We start from the raw sequence: 17031 nt of genomic DNA, 5'->3' as shown, positions 1-17031 counted from the left end.
GGAACACGGTTCTGGATCTGAACACCAAAGTGATCCCATAAATGCTCAATGGGATTGAGATCAGGTGAATACGCAGGCCATGGCAGGGTTTGGACATTCAATCGATGCCCAACTTCTGAAAAACTTAGGCCGGCTTGCACCATGCCGAGGGCCCGCCGTCTGTCATCTGGATTTAACCGTGGCATCTTGGACATAAGGAATACAAAAGTCGGCTTTTTCATGGCCTTAATAAAGGCTATCCAACCCATCCTTTCAACCGTGTACAAATTTTTGTTTTTCTCCAAAACAGCACTTTGAGCTGATTCCTAAAGACTATTGAAAAATGTTTGGACTGAGGAGAACTCATTAATGACTTCTGTGCACGCTATTCAATAGAAACATCTCAAAACAAACATTTCCCCAACTCCGTATTGCATATGTTGAATTATTGACCTGGACTTTTTCATTGACTGCCAGTGTATTTAAAAAAAAAAAGCTGTCATTTTGTGGTAAAAATCCTGCTCAGATTTTGTTTGCACCCTTTGCAAATTGACACCTATGTTGCCTGTAAAAGCATCTAATGTTATGAGAATACAAGCAAGCATCCTTTTACAATATTTATTAGAGTTATTTCAGCGTCAGTAAAGCAACAAGACAAAGTCAGAGGCAAAAGTTTACTCTATCTGTCCTACAGCTAGCCTAACGAGTACATACCTGTCTGCTTAAGGAAGAGAGTGAAAGTTATTCAGTAGTCCATCATCCTACTGTCTTTTAAACACTTCCTCGCAATTTCCTTCACACGGTGGAGTCGATGCGGTCATGAAAATTGACACCATGAGGAAATAAGTGAAGCACAAAATACCATTACAATAAATATTAAAAAAAAAAAAAAATTCAGACCAGCTACTTTAGCTTTGCGGAAAGACAATATGTTCATCTCCATATTTTCAGGAGTACAACGGCCAAATCCGTCGGCGTTGGAGAAAATCAGATCCTGTGAAGCTGCAGTCCAGCTGCACAGCTTTTCTAAAAAACACAAGGGGACGTCAGGATCAACGTCAGCATTTGAGATGATTGTTTCACAGTTTTTCTTGCACCATGATTATTTTGCTTGCTCTTGCCGTCGTATCATTGTGCTAAGCAGCTCGTCCCAAACTGCACTAAGGAACCCGGTTTCTCTTCATACTTGTACATGAAAACATTAAAAAACCAGGCTCCTTGGTTCATCAGCACCGTTGCCCAACACACAGTTTTAATTCACAGATCGATCGATGGTGAAGTGGATTTTCAATGATCATACGGTCCACTTCAGACACCTAATTTCAGAGAAAGAGAGAAAAGAGGAAAAAAAAAGTCAAGATGCAGCCTGGAGAACCAGACTGTGATATTTTCAATCATAAATAACATGAAAAAGTTATTATCCTTCCAAATCCTGGTTTAAACAAAATTTCCAATAATGATATGAATGACAGAATACTTGGTATATTTGAAATTAATAATATAAAATCAATTCTTATTCCTGAAGCCTGGGTTCCTGTAGATTTTCCTCCTGGCCTGTAACTAGTCCTCACAATGGTATTATTAATCTGAAACAGTGGCAATATATTAGTGTTCTTTCAAATTAGGCAGCTGGCAAAGGTGAAGCCTTTCCTTGCACAAACACACTTTGAGACAGTAATCCATGCCTTCATAACATCTCGGCTGGATTACTGTAATGCACTATTTTGGAGTTAGCCAGTCCTCCCTCGCACGTCTCCAGCTGGTGCAAAATGCAGCCGCTCGCCTCCTAACTGGCGCACGCAAGAGGGAGCATATAACTCCCATCCTGGCCTCCCTCCACTGGCCGCCTGTGCACTTTAGAGTAGGGCTGTGCCAATAGACGATGCCATCGTCCATTGACGATGGTGGTCATCCATCACGATGGAGAGCCACCATCGTGATACCACGCCCCCTCCTGTCATAAACATGCATATACGGTATCATCTGGGCCTATTTAACCTAAAAAGTTAGTTTTTTGTTAGTTTAGTTAGTTAGTTTTGTTTAATATATTATATAAACATATAATTATATATAAATACATAATTATATAAATCATTATAAAGTAATATCCTATTACCGCTTGTTCACGTAGGCTATGGTGCAGGGACGTGCTAGTGAACATAACATGTGGTTACACAAATACAGTATGCTACTAATAATACATTTTGACTTCATTTTTTAGCCTACACTATACTTTTAATATAAAATTTGTCATGTTGTTCAAACAAATAGCCACTATTAACAGTCGGGAAATATTTCACCTTATCAAATGGCAGTGAAGCGCAGACTTCAGCAGAAGTCAAATAACTTTAATCTGGTAAATAGGCCTACTTTCAGACGCAAAATGGTCCACTCTAAGCCATAATGTCAAACCAAATGGAAGAATGAAGGTGATTCTGTGAACCGGTATTCGTGAAAAGATACAGTAGGCTGAACAACAAATCAAGTCTAATGCCGCTTTTCCACTACAAACGCGGCTGAGTTGGGCTGAGCCGAGCTGAGTGGGGCTGTTGGAGTTGCATTTCGACTACAACCACGCTGAACCGTGCTGGCTGGAAGTGGGTGGACACATTGGGTGGAGTTAGCGAAAGTGGGTGGACGTCACGTGATGTCGTTAAGCGGCGCAAACAGTGACATCAGTGAACTTTTAAGCGGTAGTCTCACGACCCGGATAGTAAACAATAAACATGGAGGACATGGAGTCGTTAGTGTTGCTGGTCTTGGTGCTGTGGCTTGTTGTCACCGACAACGCCAACAGATACTGGCAAGAGCGTATAGAGGAGACGAGGCGCATAAGGCTTCAGAAATTCTCGTAATTCTTCTTCTTCCGGGTTTACGGTGTTTACAGATCCCAGCGTGCTCGCGGGGCGTGTGTGGGCATGTGAGGACACTCCTCCTCACCAATCAGTGCACAGGGGAGTGTCTGCTCACGCCCCCAGCCTCACTCAGCTCGGTTTGGCTCGCTTCAGCCCCACTCCAAAACCGTGCGAGTTTTGGGTGCTGAGTCGGGCTGAAGCGAGCTGAGTCGTGCTGCTCTGAGGTAGTCGAAACGCGAGCCATGTCGGGCTGAAGTGAGCTGAGAAAGGGTAGTGGAAAAGGGCCATAACAGGAACGCACAAGCATGCGCTTCGGTAGCCTACACAATTTAATTTAGGCATTAACCAGGCTTAGGCATTAACTTTTTATTGTAAAAATACTACAAAATAAATAGTCATGAACATGATTTTGTAAACACATATTTATTTAAAGATGAACGATCAAGACGAAGAGAACCGGAACATGCGCAGCATGAAACGCGCTCACAAAGTTTAACGTAGCCGGGCATTAACTTTTTACAGTGAAATTAAAGCTACCAAATATTCATGAAGTCGACTCAGTTAGCAAAGAACAGCGATAAAAAAAACGAGAGAGCCTGCGTTAATACAAGAACAAGTAAATAAATAATGATAGTAGTAATAAAAATCAAAAGAAAACGCAGGCAGTCCGAAGCAATTTAACCTAATGGGTTAACAGTGCAGGCAATGGTCACCATGTTTAAATGTCGAGGTTTCTGGCCAAAAATACTAGCATGTTTACTTTGTCTGGTTTTAATGAGCTGCGGATTTTGGGGTAACTATACTACCCGCCGTGCTGAACACTCGTTCTGATGGAGTACTGGTGGCGCATATGCACAAATATTTACGTGCTAATCTTGCCATTAACGGAAGTCTTTTCTCGTTCCTTTTCCACCACATCAGTGGGTCCTCCCCCCATCAATGACAACTTCCTGCAGGTACATGGTCATTTCTGCCTCAGACTTTTCTTCATCAGTAAGCGTGGATGCTCTGGCTGCTGCTCTCTTCCCAAGAAGGCTGCCCAAAGACCCTCTCTTTTTCTTAGGCACTGCCGCGGCGCAGTCACCTGGTTCCTCCCCTTCATCATGTGACGGACCGGGTGTTGTAGCACCTGACAGCGACGGAACGATCTCCGTCACCATCTCTTCCATCAACTCAGATTTTGTGGTGTGAAGATCAAACATAGAAAATTAGGTAGCCTAAATTTAAAGAGATAGTAGGCTATGGGATATAGTATCACAATTCTCAGCGCAATGGAATTTTTTTTTTCTTTACGTGCCAAAGCCTTGGATGAATATCTAATACTTATAATAATAATAATATTTTATAATGTGGTATTAAAATCCCCACCCCACGATATGATCGTCCATCACGATGTTTGCACTGTAAACATCGTCGATGCCAATTAAGGGGACATTGCACAGCCCTACTTTAGAGTCCATTTTAAGATTCTTTTATTTGTTTTTAATGCTGCGTTCATGTGCTATGGGAAGATGATATTTTCCGGTTGGGAAGTGGTATTTACCAGTGTGTTGTGTTCACATGCTTTTGTTGTTGTTGACAAATTAAAGATGGTGGACCAGATTCAGAATCAGGCCTGTTATTTGGCTAAAACAATTATAGATTGCCTTGTTCATCAGCTGCAGCAGGAATATGAGTTATCAAAAGTCAAAAGGTAAATAATGCTGAATATTTCCTGATCATGACAAGTAGAGATTTTCTTAACACATTGAATGCCACGCAGTTTTTGGAAATTTGGCTGTAGCCACAATGAGAGTAGCCAGTATCTAGATCATTGTTGGCGTTCTTTGGACAGCCACAGAATATTTTGTATTAGGCTATAATATACATATTATAATAATATAATATACATAACATGACTCGTTTAAAAGGTGAGAGTCAGCTTTCCGTAGGTGAAAACCACTTCTTTCTTGGTTCATAAACTAGTCTTGTACCACTCGCCGCCATGTTGAAAAGGTTAAAGTTCATCTCATCTCGGCAACTCATGTATCAAAATTTTCTGAGTTGCCCAGTGGAAAATACCACAAGAGGGGGCGTTCATGTGTGCTTTCCATGTCGGCGTTTGGTAGTTACCATAATTCCCATAGCACATGAACGCACCATAAGTCTTTAAATGGTCTCGTCCCCCCCCTTTACCTCTCTGAGCTCCTTCAACCCTACGCTCCTGCTCGGTGCCTCAGGTCAGCTGACTTGCTGCTCCTGGAGGTACCGAGGTCCAAACGGAAGCTCAGAGGGGACAGAGCTTTCTCCATTGCTGCTCCAAAATTATGGAACGAGCTACCATTGCACATTAGGCAAGCTTCCTCACTGTCCATTTTTAAAACTAGTCTTAAAACCCATTTTTACTGCTTGGCTTTTAACTCCACATGAGACTCTGCTCTTGTTTTAGTGTTTTTATGGTTTGCTTTTATTTATTGTTTCTAATTGCTTTTAAAAACAATGAAACAACTGTTTGACTGTGTTTTTATTTATTTCACTGCTTTTAATTGTTTTGTCTTATGTACAGCACCTTGTTTTCAACTATGGTTGTTTTCAAGTGCTATATAAATAAAGTTGAGTTGTCAATTTGCCTCAAAACAGACATATTTCGAGGATTAACAACATGTTATGTCAAATCTAACAAAAAACATCTGTACGGTTATGATACTGAAAATGTTAAGTCGTTGCGATATCTAAATATTTCTCATCACTTTACATGTTTCATACATAACATAACGCGCTGAATGCGCGTTACCTGGTTTCATGATGTGTTGCTAAGCAGCGTATGCAGCAGTAGCGAGCTCCGCAGGACACGCAGGTGTAGTTGGACGGAAAGCCGCACACGGCGCAGAAGTGACGCTGCGGAAGCTTTGATGGCTCCGCACATGCAGTCAGATAATTTGGACCCTCACTCACACTCAAGTCCTGGACAGGAACAGAGATAATTAGAATTTATAATAAAAATTCATTCTACTTATTGGTCAGATGTGTCTGAGGTGGAAGGAAGAACGTAAATACAGGAAGAAGGCCCTGTAGCCTGGATTAGGGCATATTTCTGTGACACTGCTATGCTTCATTTATAAACTGCAATGACAGAGTTGGCATTTGTTCATAACTGTTGTATTTATCGGGGCTACATACCAAGCAAAACTATACCAGCAGAATGCGCTTCGAGGAAACGTCTTAAATATACGATGCTGCTTCACACTTTGCAAAGAAGCCGTACTGCCTTGTTGCTAGTTCAACCCCTCGGTTCATTCCCCAGCTAGCTGCTACTACAACAACGCAAGCTGCTACAGTTTGCGTGCTCGATCTCATCACTGAATGCAAAGCACACGTGACTACAGGATTCGTTTAGCTCTCAGGTTTACAGCATACATGTGGTACTCGGGTTGGATAGAGGTCTGATTACGCTCCCATCACACAAACCTGTCCAGAGTGCGCCTAGAACTGGACCAAGACCACCTCCTTTAAAAGGTCGTTGTGCAGTTATTTTAGTCCACACCCAACATACGACGAGCAGCTCTGTCTCATGCAGAGAGGTTCAAGCAGGTCAACGATGAGCGCCATCCACTTCACCAGCACCAGGAAGTACCTCGCCGTCTTGCCTCGCGCAAGAGCTTCATCACCGTTGAACCTCTCGACCCTGCTCAGACATCAAATTTCCGTCCTGAAAGATGGAAAGACCTAGACGACGCCGATCTCAACGCAGCGCTTCCCGAACATCAAGAGCAGTTGCCAACAGGAAGCTCTCTCAGTCGCAAGGACTGGGCGACACTGAACCGGGCAAGGAGTAAAGTGGGTAAAACGAAGAAGAACCTGGCACGTTGGGGTATTGCGACAGATGCAAGATGTCCCTGCGGGAAAGAACAGACGATGGACCACATCTTACGGGACTGTCCACTAGGTCCTCACTGCTCTGATGTGGACCTAAGAGAAGTCACCAACACCGCCATCTCCTGGATAAAGCACTATCATGACAAGATATGATGATGAGGAGTCCACACCGGAGCGTGGCTACCATGTTCACAGCTGCCCAAATGAATCATACCAAGGGAAAGAACCAGAGTCTGATTTAACTGGACTAAAAAGCGCAGATGTGAAAACACCCTTAAACGATAGAGTAGGAGTCAAAATTCGCCTAGTTTGTTTTTCTGCCTATAGAGCAGGGGTGGCCAACCAGTTGGAGACCAAGAGCCACATTTTTTACTGTATTACCGCAAAGAGCCACATCATACACATGGGCACACGAACATCACCCATCCCTTCCTCTCTCTCTCTCACACACACACCTCTGCTCAGCCAGATTAATAGTAAATGTCACACGCCAACATGAGAGAAATTTACTCCTTCAGTCAGTACTAATACCACAGGCCAGTCATTTACAGCAATCAATATTGTGTGCACTTACTATGCATGTTGCTTAGTGGGACTTCTGACATTCCTTGCCTTGAACAATCCTCTTCAAATCTGGCTTGTATTCCGTCGTTGCCACTCGAAGCAGTTCTTTCACATGGGTTTCAGTCAGAACAGAACGATGCTTTGACTTCACGTGTTTCATGGTAGAGAACACAGACTTGCAGACGTATGTTGACCCAAACATTGACAGTATCTTAAGCACAGCCCGTTTCACATTCGGGTATTTTTCCAATGGCACACTTTTCCAAAACTCAATGGTGCCTTCCCTCAAAACAGGTTTCAGTTGGTCTTCCTCACGAAGATCGATCATCTCCAACTCAGCCGCAGCCCCCTCTGTGACAAGCGGGGCTTTCAAACAGTCCGTCTCCGCATTGAATGGGTCGACGAGGAACGTAACCTGTGGCCTTTTCAGTTGTATATCACGGAACCGGGTTACAAAGCTTTCGTGCAGGTTTTCAATTAGTGTTGCATATCTGGCTCCTTGCTTATTCAGGGAGGCGGGAAGCTTTGAAATGAGCTAATGACGACTGACATATAAGGCAGAATGGCTTGCCATTACGTTCAACAAAAAAGTATAAACTCTCCCACTCTGTTAAAAATGTCCTATGTTCGTCTTCATATTTTCGTTTTGCTGTGCATTTTTTCATTGCCATTTTGAGAGGCTACTTGACACAAGATACACCTTGCCCAAAAACTTAGCGATTATCTCACGCACATGCGCATTCGACATGACCTGAAAATACCGTAATGTACCCAAGCAAAGCGAAGATGCATTTGACAAAAATACCATACTGAACTCAAGCAAAGCGCACACGCACATTTAAAAAAAAAAAAAAACAAACAAAAAAAAAAAAAACACAAACTTCGATATGAACGTAAGAGCCGCATGACACCGGGCAAAGAGCCGCATGCGGCTCGCGAGCCGCGGGTTGGCCACCCAAGCTATAGAGGATTTCGACGTGACGTCACAGGTCACGTGACGCCCCGGTGTCCGCCATTTTGAAGGTCAAGCTAGCTAATGTTAACAACATAGTAGCTGGTATGTTACTGTAGCAATGTTTACGTTCAATCATTTGGATGACTGTTAAAACCTTTCAGTCTCAAGTTTTTCCTTTACTGTATTTACTAGTTTACTGAGCTAGCGCGCTCGCTCCCAGCCTGTCCGAGCTAGTGCGCTAGCTCAGTAAACTAGTAAATACAGTAAAGAAAAAACTTGAGGCTGAAAGGTTTTAACAGTCATCCAATACAGTAACATACCAGCTACTATGTTGTTGACATTAGCGAGTGCTAACAGCTAGCTGCTAGTGCACTGCTACAACTACACCGACCCTAATAATACAGTTCTTGGTCATTGCCTGGTAACAGCAAATTTATAACGGGCCATGTCTCAACAGACTAAGAAGTTATTTCAATGACATTTAATAACATTTTGTTTATCCTGAGGACCGAAAGTAAATGAAAATGTGAACAAACCTTAGCTATAATAAGATGGCGACCACCGGCTCCAGGGACGACCCGCTGATGTAGGCATGTTACCCAGCCTGGTTTTTAACGACATAGGTATACAGATCATGTGGGCCGTAAAGACGAGGGCTTCGTGTACTTCCGTACATCAGTGAACAATCCTGGTGGAAGCAGGTAAACATCGTTCTCTAAGCCTGCTAACCTCAATTTTTGCAAATACCTCTCCCTCTGCTCGCCCTGTAAATGCCCTATGTCGCTGGATAGTGAAGGCGTTTTCTGCATCTCGCTCCTTTTTCTTTTATGTTTTTTCCCTGGTATTTCCCACACGCCTGACTGCAGGTCAGGAAGATCACCCACGCTGCAAAGCCAGAAAAAGATAGCCTGGTAACGTGTACGGATCACGTACACCAGCATCATTGATTTTCTGGTGATATCGCTTCTTACTCGCGTCATCTAGGCTGGATAAAATACTCGACAATGAGACTTCGTCATGATCAACAGTGTATCGCTACCGGTAATCGCCATATTTGTGACCATCAAAATGGCGGCATAAATATTGTCACTATGGAAACAATGACGTAGGCCGAAATCCTCTATAGCATACGTCGGCACCTCAACTTTAAGTAACTTTTTTTTTCCCTTTAAACTAAAATAAAATGGTGAAAAAAGGTTTTTCTTTATACTCTTGCCTCGGCTACCTTCCTACAAAGATCATATGGTGTAAGGAGCTGATTCAAAAACACAGTGGTACAAAAATGGTCAGGGGTGGGTTTCCCAAACGTCTCTTAACACTAAGAGCATCTTAACTAGGAGAGTGTGTTTTCATTGTGATGCTCGCGGTACCATTTAACGATGATCTTTGTGCTACAATGCTTTTGGGAAGCCCACCCCAGATTTCTTAAAGCTGCCTTAAAAAAACAAACAAAAAAAAAAAAAAACACCCCTTTGAGCAAATTATGATTTCCTCAGATACTGAAGGCCATGATTTGATCAAGCTGTTAGTTACATGCCATAGTGAAATGAACAAACTATGCCCATAGACACTGTCAGTGATGCTCCTGTCTTGCAGTCCCAAGACCATCACACATCCACTAAACTCTACTGAAGAACTTTTAAAAACACCACCATATCTGTGGCTCTTTGTGGCCATCTATCTTCCTACAGAATTCAGTTCTAAATATATTCCAATTTTGAGAGTTTGAGTAGTACTGACTGTTAAATTTGGGCTGACTCATTATTCTGTACAAAGGATCAATGCCCCACCTCCTCCTCAAGCAGGGCCTGGAAGTTTTTCCGGAAACGCTGCTTGAAATGGTCACCTCTGGTCTTCTTTCTCCGCTTCCCTTACAAGTTACACAAAAGTGTCAAGTTAAAGAAAAGGAGTAAAGGCAAGACACTGACAAAATCTCATCTGTGAACAGAAACATTACTGGAAATGAGTTATTTCCATTATTGAGTCAACATAGTCTGTCTAAATTCTGAGTTATTTTTATCATTTTTAGAATGATAACCAAAACGTACATCATTAAGACACTTCCATTTGTGCATTTTTTTTTTACAAATTGATGATCACTACTACAGGTGTTCTCTGGACTGGCAACATTACTCAGTAGGCACAAGTCTGGAAATCTTCTCGATTCAATTTTAGAATAATTGCAGGATTAATGGGCGGCACGGTGGTGTAGTGGTTAGCACTGTCGCCTCACAGCAAGAAGGTCCGGGTTCGAGCCCCGTGGCCGGTGAGGGCCTTTCTGTGCGGAGTTTGCATGTTCTCACCGTGTCCACGTGGGTTTCCTCTGGGTGCCCCGGTTTCCCCCACAGTCCAAAGACATGCAGGTTAGGTTAACTGGTGACTCTAAATTGAGCGTAGGTGTGAATCTGAGTGTGAATGGTTGTCTGTGTCTATGTGTCAGCCCTGTGATGACCTGGCGACTTGTCCAGGGTGTACCCCGCCTTTCGCCCGTAGTCAGCTGGGATAGGCTCCAGCTCGCCTGCGACCCTGTAGAACAGGATAAAGCGGCTAGAGAAGATGAAATGAGATAGTAGTTGCAGGATTTGATCTTTTTGGGTTTTGTTGTGTATGTATATTGCCACTAAGACACACATACACAACAACTAAAACCAAAAGTTGTAAAGGGATTTTTAATTATGCATCAGTGCAGGATTTGTTTATTGACTTTCTTGTAAGACATGTAATCAGAGTAATATACATTAGAGAAATTGAAAGAAATCCAGACAACCGTTTGGTCAAGCACTTTCCTACCATCAGAATTAGGGGTCGATTGATTATTGGCCCGTCCAATAACCAGAGCCAATATTCCGAGCCACATTTTCTGATTATCAGAATCATTATCGTCTTACCGTATCTGTAGCCTACTATAGGCTACTTAATCATTACTTTCTCACCTTCTCTCTCTCTTTGCCTGTTAGCTTTCCAATTCCAAACATTAACTTTCTTTGTTGCAGCCTTTCACTGATTTTTATTCAGGCGACTGAAGAGCACATTGGGCAGAAATTAGCATGGTGTCAGGTTCATTTACTTTGGATAATGAATTTGTAGGTATTGAAGTTTACATGAGCTGTGAGAGACCATGTTGCGTTCGTTCATTAGTTTAGGCATCTGGTCTGTAAATAGAATGCATTCTGCTTGCGCGATTTCCAACTAACATTACTGTGCAGGGCTCTCCAGAAAATCTGAAGTAGCTGGTTTTATTTAAAAAAAAAAAAAAAAAAAGGCCCAAACAGTAGTAGGCAACTCTGGAATTTGCCATGGACGCTAGGAGGGTCTGGGGGCATGCCCCACCCCCCAGGAAATTTTGAAATTTACACGTCTTCTGGAGCATTCTCAGCCAATAAATTACTAACCATTTCCCTGTAAAATAGTTACAAAATATGGATGAAATTTCCCTCCAGATGTATGCATGCTTGGCTTCCCCAGTTATCCTCCATAACTACATACACTATGGCGTGGTCATGAGGTCTGGCTCAGCCAGTCAGAGCACAGGAATCGATCAATAAATACACATTGCTTCCGGTCATGCTAGACCCGAATCGAAGACAATTCCATGGTGGAATAATTGGATTTGCAGCAAATGATGGGCAGCAGAGACAATATAAAATCACTCGAACATTGAAAGCAAGTCCCCCCCCGGGATTGAATAGCCGGCGCAGACCGTCTGAGAAAACCGCCGGTCTCTGGCACTGATGGACATCTCTGCTGTTCTTTCGTTTTGAGAAGTCAGATGTATCTGCAACTACACGTCATGTGATGATGCATTAATGCAGGGATAATTGTCTCATCAACTCTACTTTCATAGAATACAAAACCTAAAGGAAAAAAAAAAAAATACCAAGGGCTTGACCTCGGTGTCATAATGGCAGATACAGGCATGATATGTACTCTACCGTATCTCCCATAACCCGGTACGGAACAGAACCGTCATGTATTTTAATGTGGTGTCAAGTATTTTCTTATATTTGTCTTCCGGGTTTTTATATGCTGTTCCGTCCCATGTACAAGTGCTCCGTCCCGCAATACCATTTTTGTGACATTTATTTACGGTACATAATGTATAGACCAGTTCACAGATACGGCAATGCGCAAGGAGTTGTGGGAAAGGTCAAAGGCCAATTTATGCTGACAACCCAGTCCTTGCAGATAGCGTCGCAGACAGTGTCTGCGTAGCCCCCCCACCTTCGCAGACGCTCTGCGCGCACCTCCCAAAAATTGTGACCACCGCAGAAGCCTTGCAGACAGCGCCGCAGACAAGAGGGCTCTGATTGGTCCACTCTACATCCGCTGTACACGCACTTCCGCTTCCCTACTTTCCCAGTTTGGTTTGTTTTCACGACCGGCATTTTTAAAAACACGAGCGAAGATGGAGCAGCATGAAGAGCGGTTGATTGAGGAAGTACGTACATCTATACGACTCCAGTTCTAGTCATTATAAAAAAAAAAAGTTCTAGTCATTATAAGTAACCGGAGGATAAACACTCCACTAATCACACCCACCAACTACTCCTAGCGACTTCGCGCCCCCTTGCGTTGTGTCGGTGAATAACATCGCGCATGCCTATATCTCCCGCTCAACGATAAATTACAACTGTCTGCGAAAAGCTGTCTGCGAAAGCCTTGTCGCAAGAGCATGCAGAAGCCTTAAGGCCTCATAAACGAGCGGAAGTAGAGCATGTCAACAATGGCGGAGGCTACGGGGACACTGTTGTGTTGTCAATTGCCACAGTGGACGTCGACTGCTTGAACAGTGGATGCGAGAAGACTGTAGTGTACATTTGAGTGTATACAGAAAAAAATTGTGTGAATCCAAGCACACAGTTTAACACAAAAGTTCGTTTATATCCCGACCTTGTCAGCTGTCAGATTTATGTTAATGGACCCGGTAAGCTGATAAATAATATTTATTTATTTACCAAATTCTAACAGAAAACGAGCGCGCCCGAAAGGGAAAACCGAGCCGAGCCGCCTCACGGCTGTAATGCAAATTGCTTTGCTCCTCGGTATACAAGTGCGCTTCCATGGCAGGGAAAAAGAAACTACATTTTGCAGCCTATGTAGTCCCCTATTTACACAAATAGGAGTCATTCAGGATTCAGCCATGTTTTTGCTCCGTGTTTTTACTCGACCAAAGTTATACAGTATTATGAGCTTTAAATTGCATAAATAAAACCATTTGGTGAAACTTTCAAGAAGAGATTGTACTGGTTTAAAGTTTTTACCGAACGTTTTCATGTCGACTCCAATTAATACACTAGTAGAATCGATGACTAGTTTAGGGGCCAAAACTTTTTTCAATTTTTGACTGTACCAACCTGAAAAAACTTGCGACAGTCAAATGGAAAAAAAGCAAGCTGGTCATGTTGTACTGGACTAATCTATGACTGATGAGTATAGTAAGTGATACTAGTGCTGATGCAATAAAACAGACGACTGTAATCTGGTAGGCAGCACGATTTATATTATTTCTCCGTGTCAGATATAGAACTATAACTGAGTCGTTGACCTGTCAAAAACTGCAGTGGGCGTGGCAGTATCACCGGGTACATACCTCGATTTTTCTTCGTCTTCCTTGGACGGTACAGGCTGGATTTTCAAAATATCTGTGGCATATGCAAGCGCCCTTAACTCTTCTACCCCCATAGTAGTTGGCAATCCCCGTTCTCTCATATGCCTCTGCAATTCTGCCTTCTTCCATAAGGCGTATTTACTAAGGTTTGGCTTGTTTGCCGCCATGTTTTCATCTCCGATGAGGCCTCGACCTTTGACCCCTGCGCGGCGATATCTGTGAACTGGTCTATAATCTTCCCCTTTTTGTTCCAGCTTCACAGAGACATCCGTCACATCCACCATTTTATTAATCGGTACTTGCATTAGTCATCTCGCCTTTATACATGAACCTGTCTCGTCACGTATGATAAATAAAGTTAGAAGAAAAACAAAATATATTGTTTAGTTTTGTCAAAACATAACTATTTGTTGATCTATTTTACAATTTCTTGTCTCTTGTTTTTTTGATCTGTGCTTCTGTTTTATGACCGTTTTCACAATCAGTACGAAGCCACATTTTACTCGAGATGGCACTCGTTCCGCCACATCGGATTTCTTTGTGACGTCACGCTGAGGTATATTCCGTAATTGGAGTTCCGGGCTTTTAGATCAATTTTGATTGAAAATATCATCAATACAATGTGACTGGATAGAATAATACTGGATAATCAAAGAATACATGACAGTGATACGTGCGAGTACAAGATGTTAAGTATGAAACCCCTGAATATTTAGAGAACATAACGTACCATCCCGTTCCGTTTCATACTTTCTGTACCAGGTTATGGGAGACACCTACTCTACCGTGTGTCTTAATTACTTCAGAAATCAGACACAAGACTTTTGCAGAGATTCCGTAATAAATATATTTTCACTACCATCTTGGGTGTCTTTAAAATAGTCGAGTAATACCGTAAACCCATGATATTTTTCTTCAAAACTGTGATTATATTCTCTAAAAGTGGCCTGTATGGTAGTTTTACTTCAGTTCACGGGTTAAAACGCATAACCCAGTAAAACGGAAGCACACGCTGGGAACCTGGCCTTATAACAAGACCGAATTAAGAAGCAGAACACCCGGAGCAGTGTGAACGTGTTTGTACCAGGTTCATCGTTCTCGTCGAAATGCGGAAGTCGTTTCACCAGCGGTGGAAGGCTCGCGTGCGGGTCATCCTGGAAGTTGTCCTTCTCGAGCGCCTCGAGTTGTCGCGTAAGCCTCCGCTGCCGAGTCGCTCCATCCAGCACGCGCCGCTGACTCGGGTCCTGAGAGCGCACTGAGTGAACACAAACACCAGTTAGCATGACGTGTTACGCAAACACTATTTGTGTTTTCTTTTTTAGATTAGATAGAACTTTATTGATCCCTTTGGGAAGGTTCCCTCAGGGAAATTAAAATTCCAGCAGCATCATTACAGGAGAATAGAAAATAAAGAAAACTTCTAGATAAATTAAGTATTTACATATACAAATATAAAAAAGAATAAGATATGGGGGGAAAAAAAAGTCCAACAGAAGAGGTATTGCCTTTTGTCAGGCTAGGCTACTGCTGCTCCTTCCCGTCCTCTGTCCTCCTGTTACCCCTCCATCCCCCCAGAGAGACTTAGTGTGATGTGCTGCACAAGCCACCCGTTAGCGCGGCGTGCTACACAAGCCACCCGTTAGCGCGGCGTGCTACACAAGCCACCCGTTAGCGCGGCGTGCTACACAAGCCACCCGTTAGCGCGGCGTGCTACACAAGCCACCCGTTAGCGCGGCGTGCTACACAAGCCACCCGTTAGCGCGGCGTGCTACACAAGCCACCCGTTAGCGCGGCGTGCTACACAAGCCACCCGTTAGCGCGGCGTGCTACACAAGCCACCCGTTAGCGCGGCGTGCTACACAAGCCACCCGTTAGCGCGGCGTGCTACACAAGCCACCCGTTAGCGCGGCGTGCTACACAAGCCACCCGTTAGCGCGGCGTGCTACACAAGCCACCCGTTAGCGCGACGTGCTACACAAACCACCCGTTAGCGTGATGTGCTACACAAACCACCCGTTAGCGTGATGTGCTACACAAACCACCCGTTAGCGCGGCGTGCTACACAAGCCACCCGTTAGCGTGGCGTGCTACACAAGCCACCCGTTAGCGTGATGTGCTACACAAACCACCCGTTAGCGCGACGTGCTACACAAACCACCAGTTTTTTTTTTTTTTAGATTAGATTAGATAGAGCTTTATTGATCCCTTGGGGAGGGTTCCCTCAGGGAAATTAAAATTCCAGCAGCATTACCAGTTAGCATGATTTATTACACCGATAAAAACATGTAGCTTTGGTTCAGTTAGTCAGATAATTAAATTCAGCGTTTAAAAACTGGGTTTCATTAGCACTGACTAAACCGTAACAAGGTAACTCTAGCTAACATTTTTAATTAGCAAATAAAAAAGAAAACGTTCAAAGTTTATTTTTTTAATCTAGCTAGCTAACAAACCTTTAAACAAAATATAAAAACCGTGTTATTAGTAGCAGCTCACCAGAATAAACAAATACACCTACCTGCTATTTTCTTCTCCGCCATTTTGAAGAAACCCAGCTACGGCAACCTGAAGAGGACAAATCACACGCGTTTCGTAAAATTCCCTGCAAACATAGCCATAATAATAAAAATAAAATTTAAAGTCTGATTTAATGTCTCAAGATAAACTCTGAGGTTGAAGGAATCTTTTTTGATATTGAATCATACAAAATCCTTGTAAGTCATGTGATAAAGTTACACTACTCAGAAAGATTTGGATACAGGGACACCCAAATCTGATCTTTTCTTAGGAGAGTTTGCTTCACCAAAATACACTTTTCAAAAAGTTCAATTCTTCTTCTTCTTCTTCTGGCTGCTCCCGATTAGGGGTCGCCACAGCCAGGTCCGTTTCAAGCTATTTGGGGGCCCTAGGCAAAGGGGGATCTGGGGCCCATAATTATCCCCCCCTCGACGAAAGGCCTTATGGCCGCCTACCCACTGAAGACTTAATAAATAAACATCACACATATTGTAATCATTCTTACGATTTTTACTTAATAAATGAACTCTTTACATTATTATAAATAATTATCAAACCCAATTAAACACAAGAATAGACAAAATATACACACACATACATATACACATATATATATCAAATATGAAAATAAGACAAAGTAATATAAAATGTGCAAATAACAACACTAAATATTTACAGTATATATACAAGTAGAAATAACT

The 17031-nt window shown here is 42.8% G+C and overlaps 1 protein-coding gene across 1 annotated transcript; it reads right to left on the bottom strand.

The window, feature by feature from the left end:
* Window positions 1-583: 583 nt before the first annotated feature.
* znhit1 (zinc finger, HIT-type containing 1) lies at window positions 584-16367 on the bottom strand. The gene is made up of 5 exons (XM_060912533.1): window positions 16332-16367; window positions 14901-15071; window positions 9999-10078; window positions 5608-5777; window positions 584-1295 (listed from the first exon to the last, which is right to left on the bottom strand). The coding sequence occupies exons 1-5, from the start codon at window positions 16351-16353 to the stop codon at window positions 1274-1276; spliced, it is 465 nt and encodes a 154-aa protein (XP_060768516.1). The 5' UTR covers window positions 16354-16367; the 3' UTR covers window positions 584-1273.
* Window positions 16368-17031: the final 664 nt, after the last annotated feature.

This window comes from Neoarius graeffei, chromosome 28 (assembly GCF_027579695.1).
Source record: "Neoarius graeffei isolate fNeoGra1 chromosome 28, fNeoGra1.pri, whole genome shotgun sequence".
NCBI classification, from domain to species: Eukaryota; Metazoa; Chordata; class Actinopteri; order Siluriformes; family Ariidae; genus Neoarius; species Neoarius graeffei.
The sequence above is the reverse complement of the archived record's forward strand: the minus strand, read 5'-3'. Positions and strand labels throughout refer to the sequence as shown.

Bases quoted from the DNA above. Each gene is read 5' to 3' on its own strand.
- znhit1 (XM_060912533.1), bottom strand. From the start codon at position 16,353: ATGGCGGAGAAGAAAATAGCAG. The intron at 10,079-14,900 runs GTACAAACACGT...GTAACTTGTAAG, and splicing joins CGACGAGAACGATGAACCTG to GGAAGCGGAGAAAGAAGACC. The intron at 1,296-5,607 runs GTAACGCGCATT...CTCTGAAATTAG, and splicing joins GCAACACATCATGAAACCAG to GTGTCTGAAGTGGACCGTAT.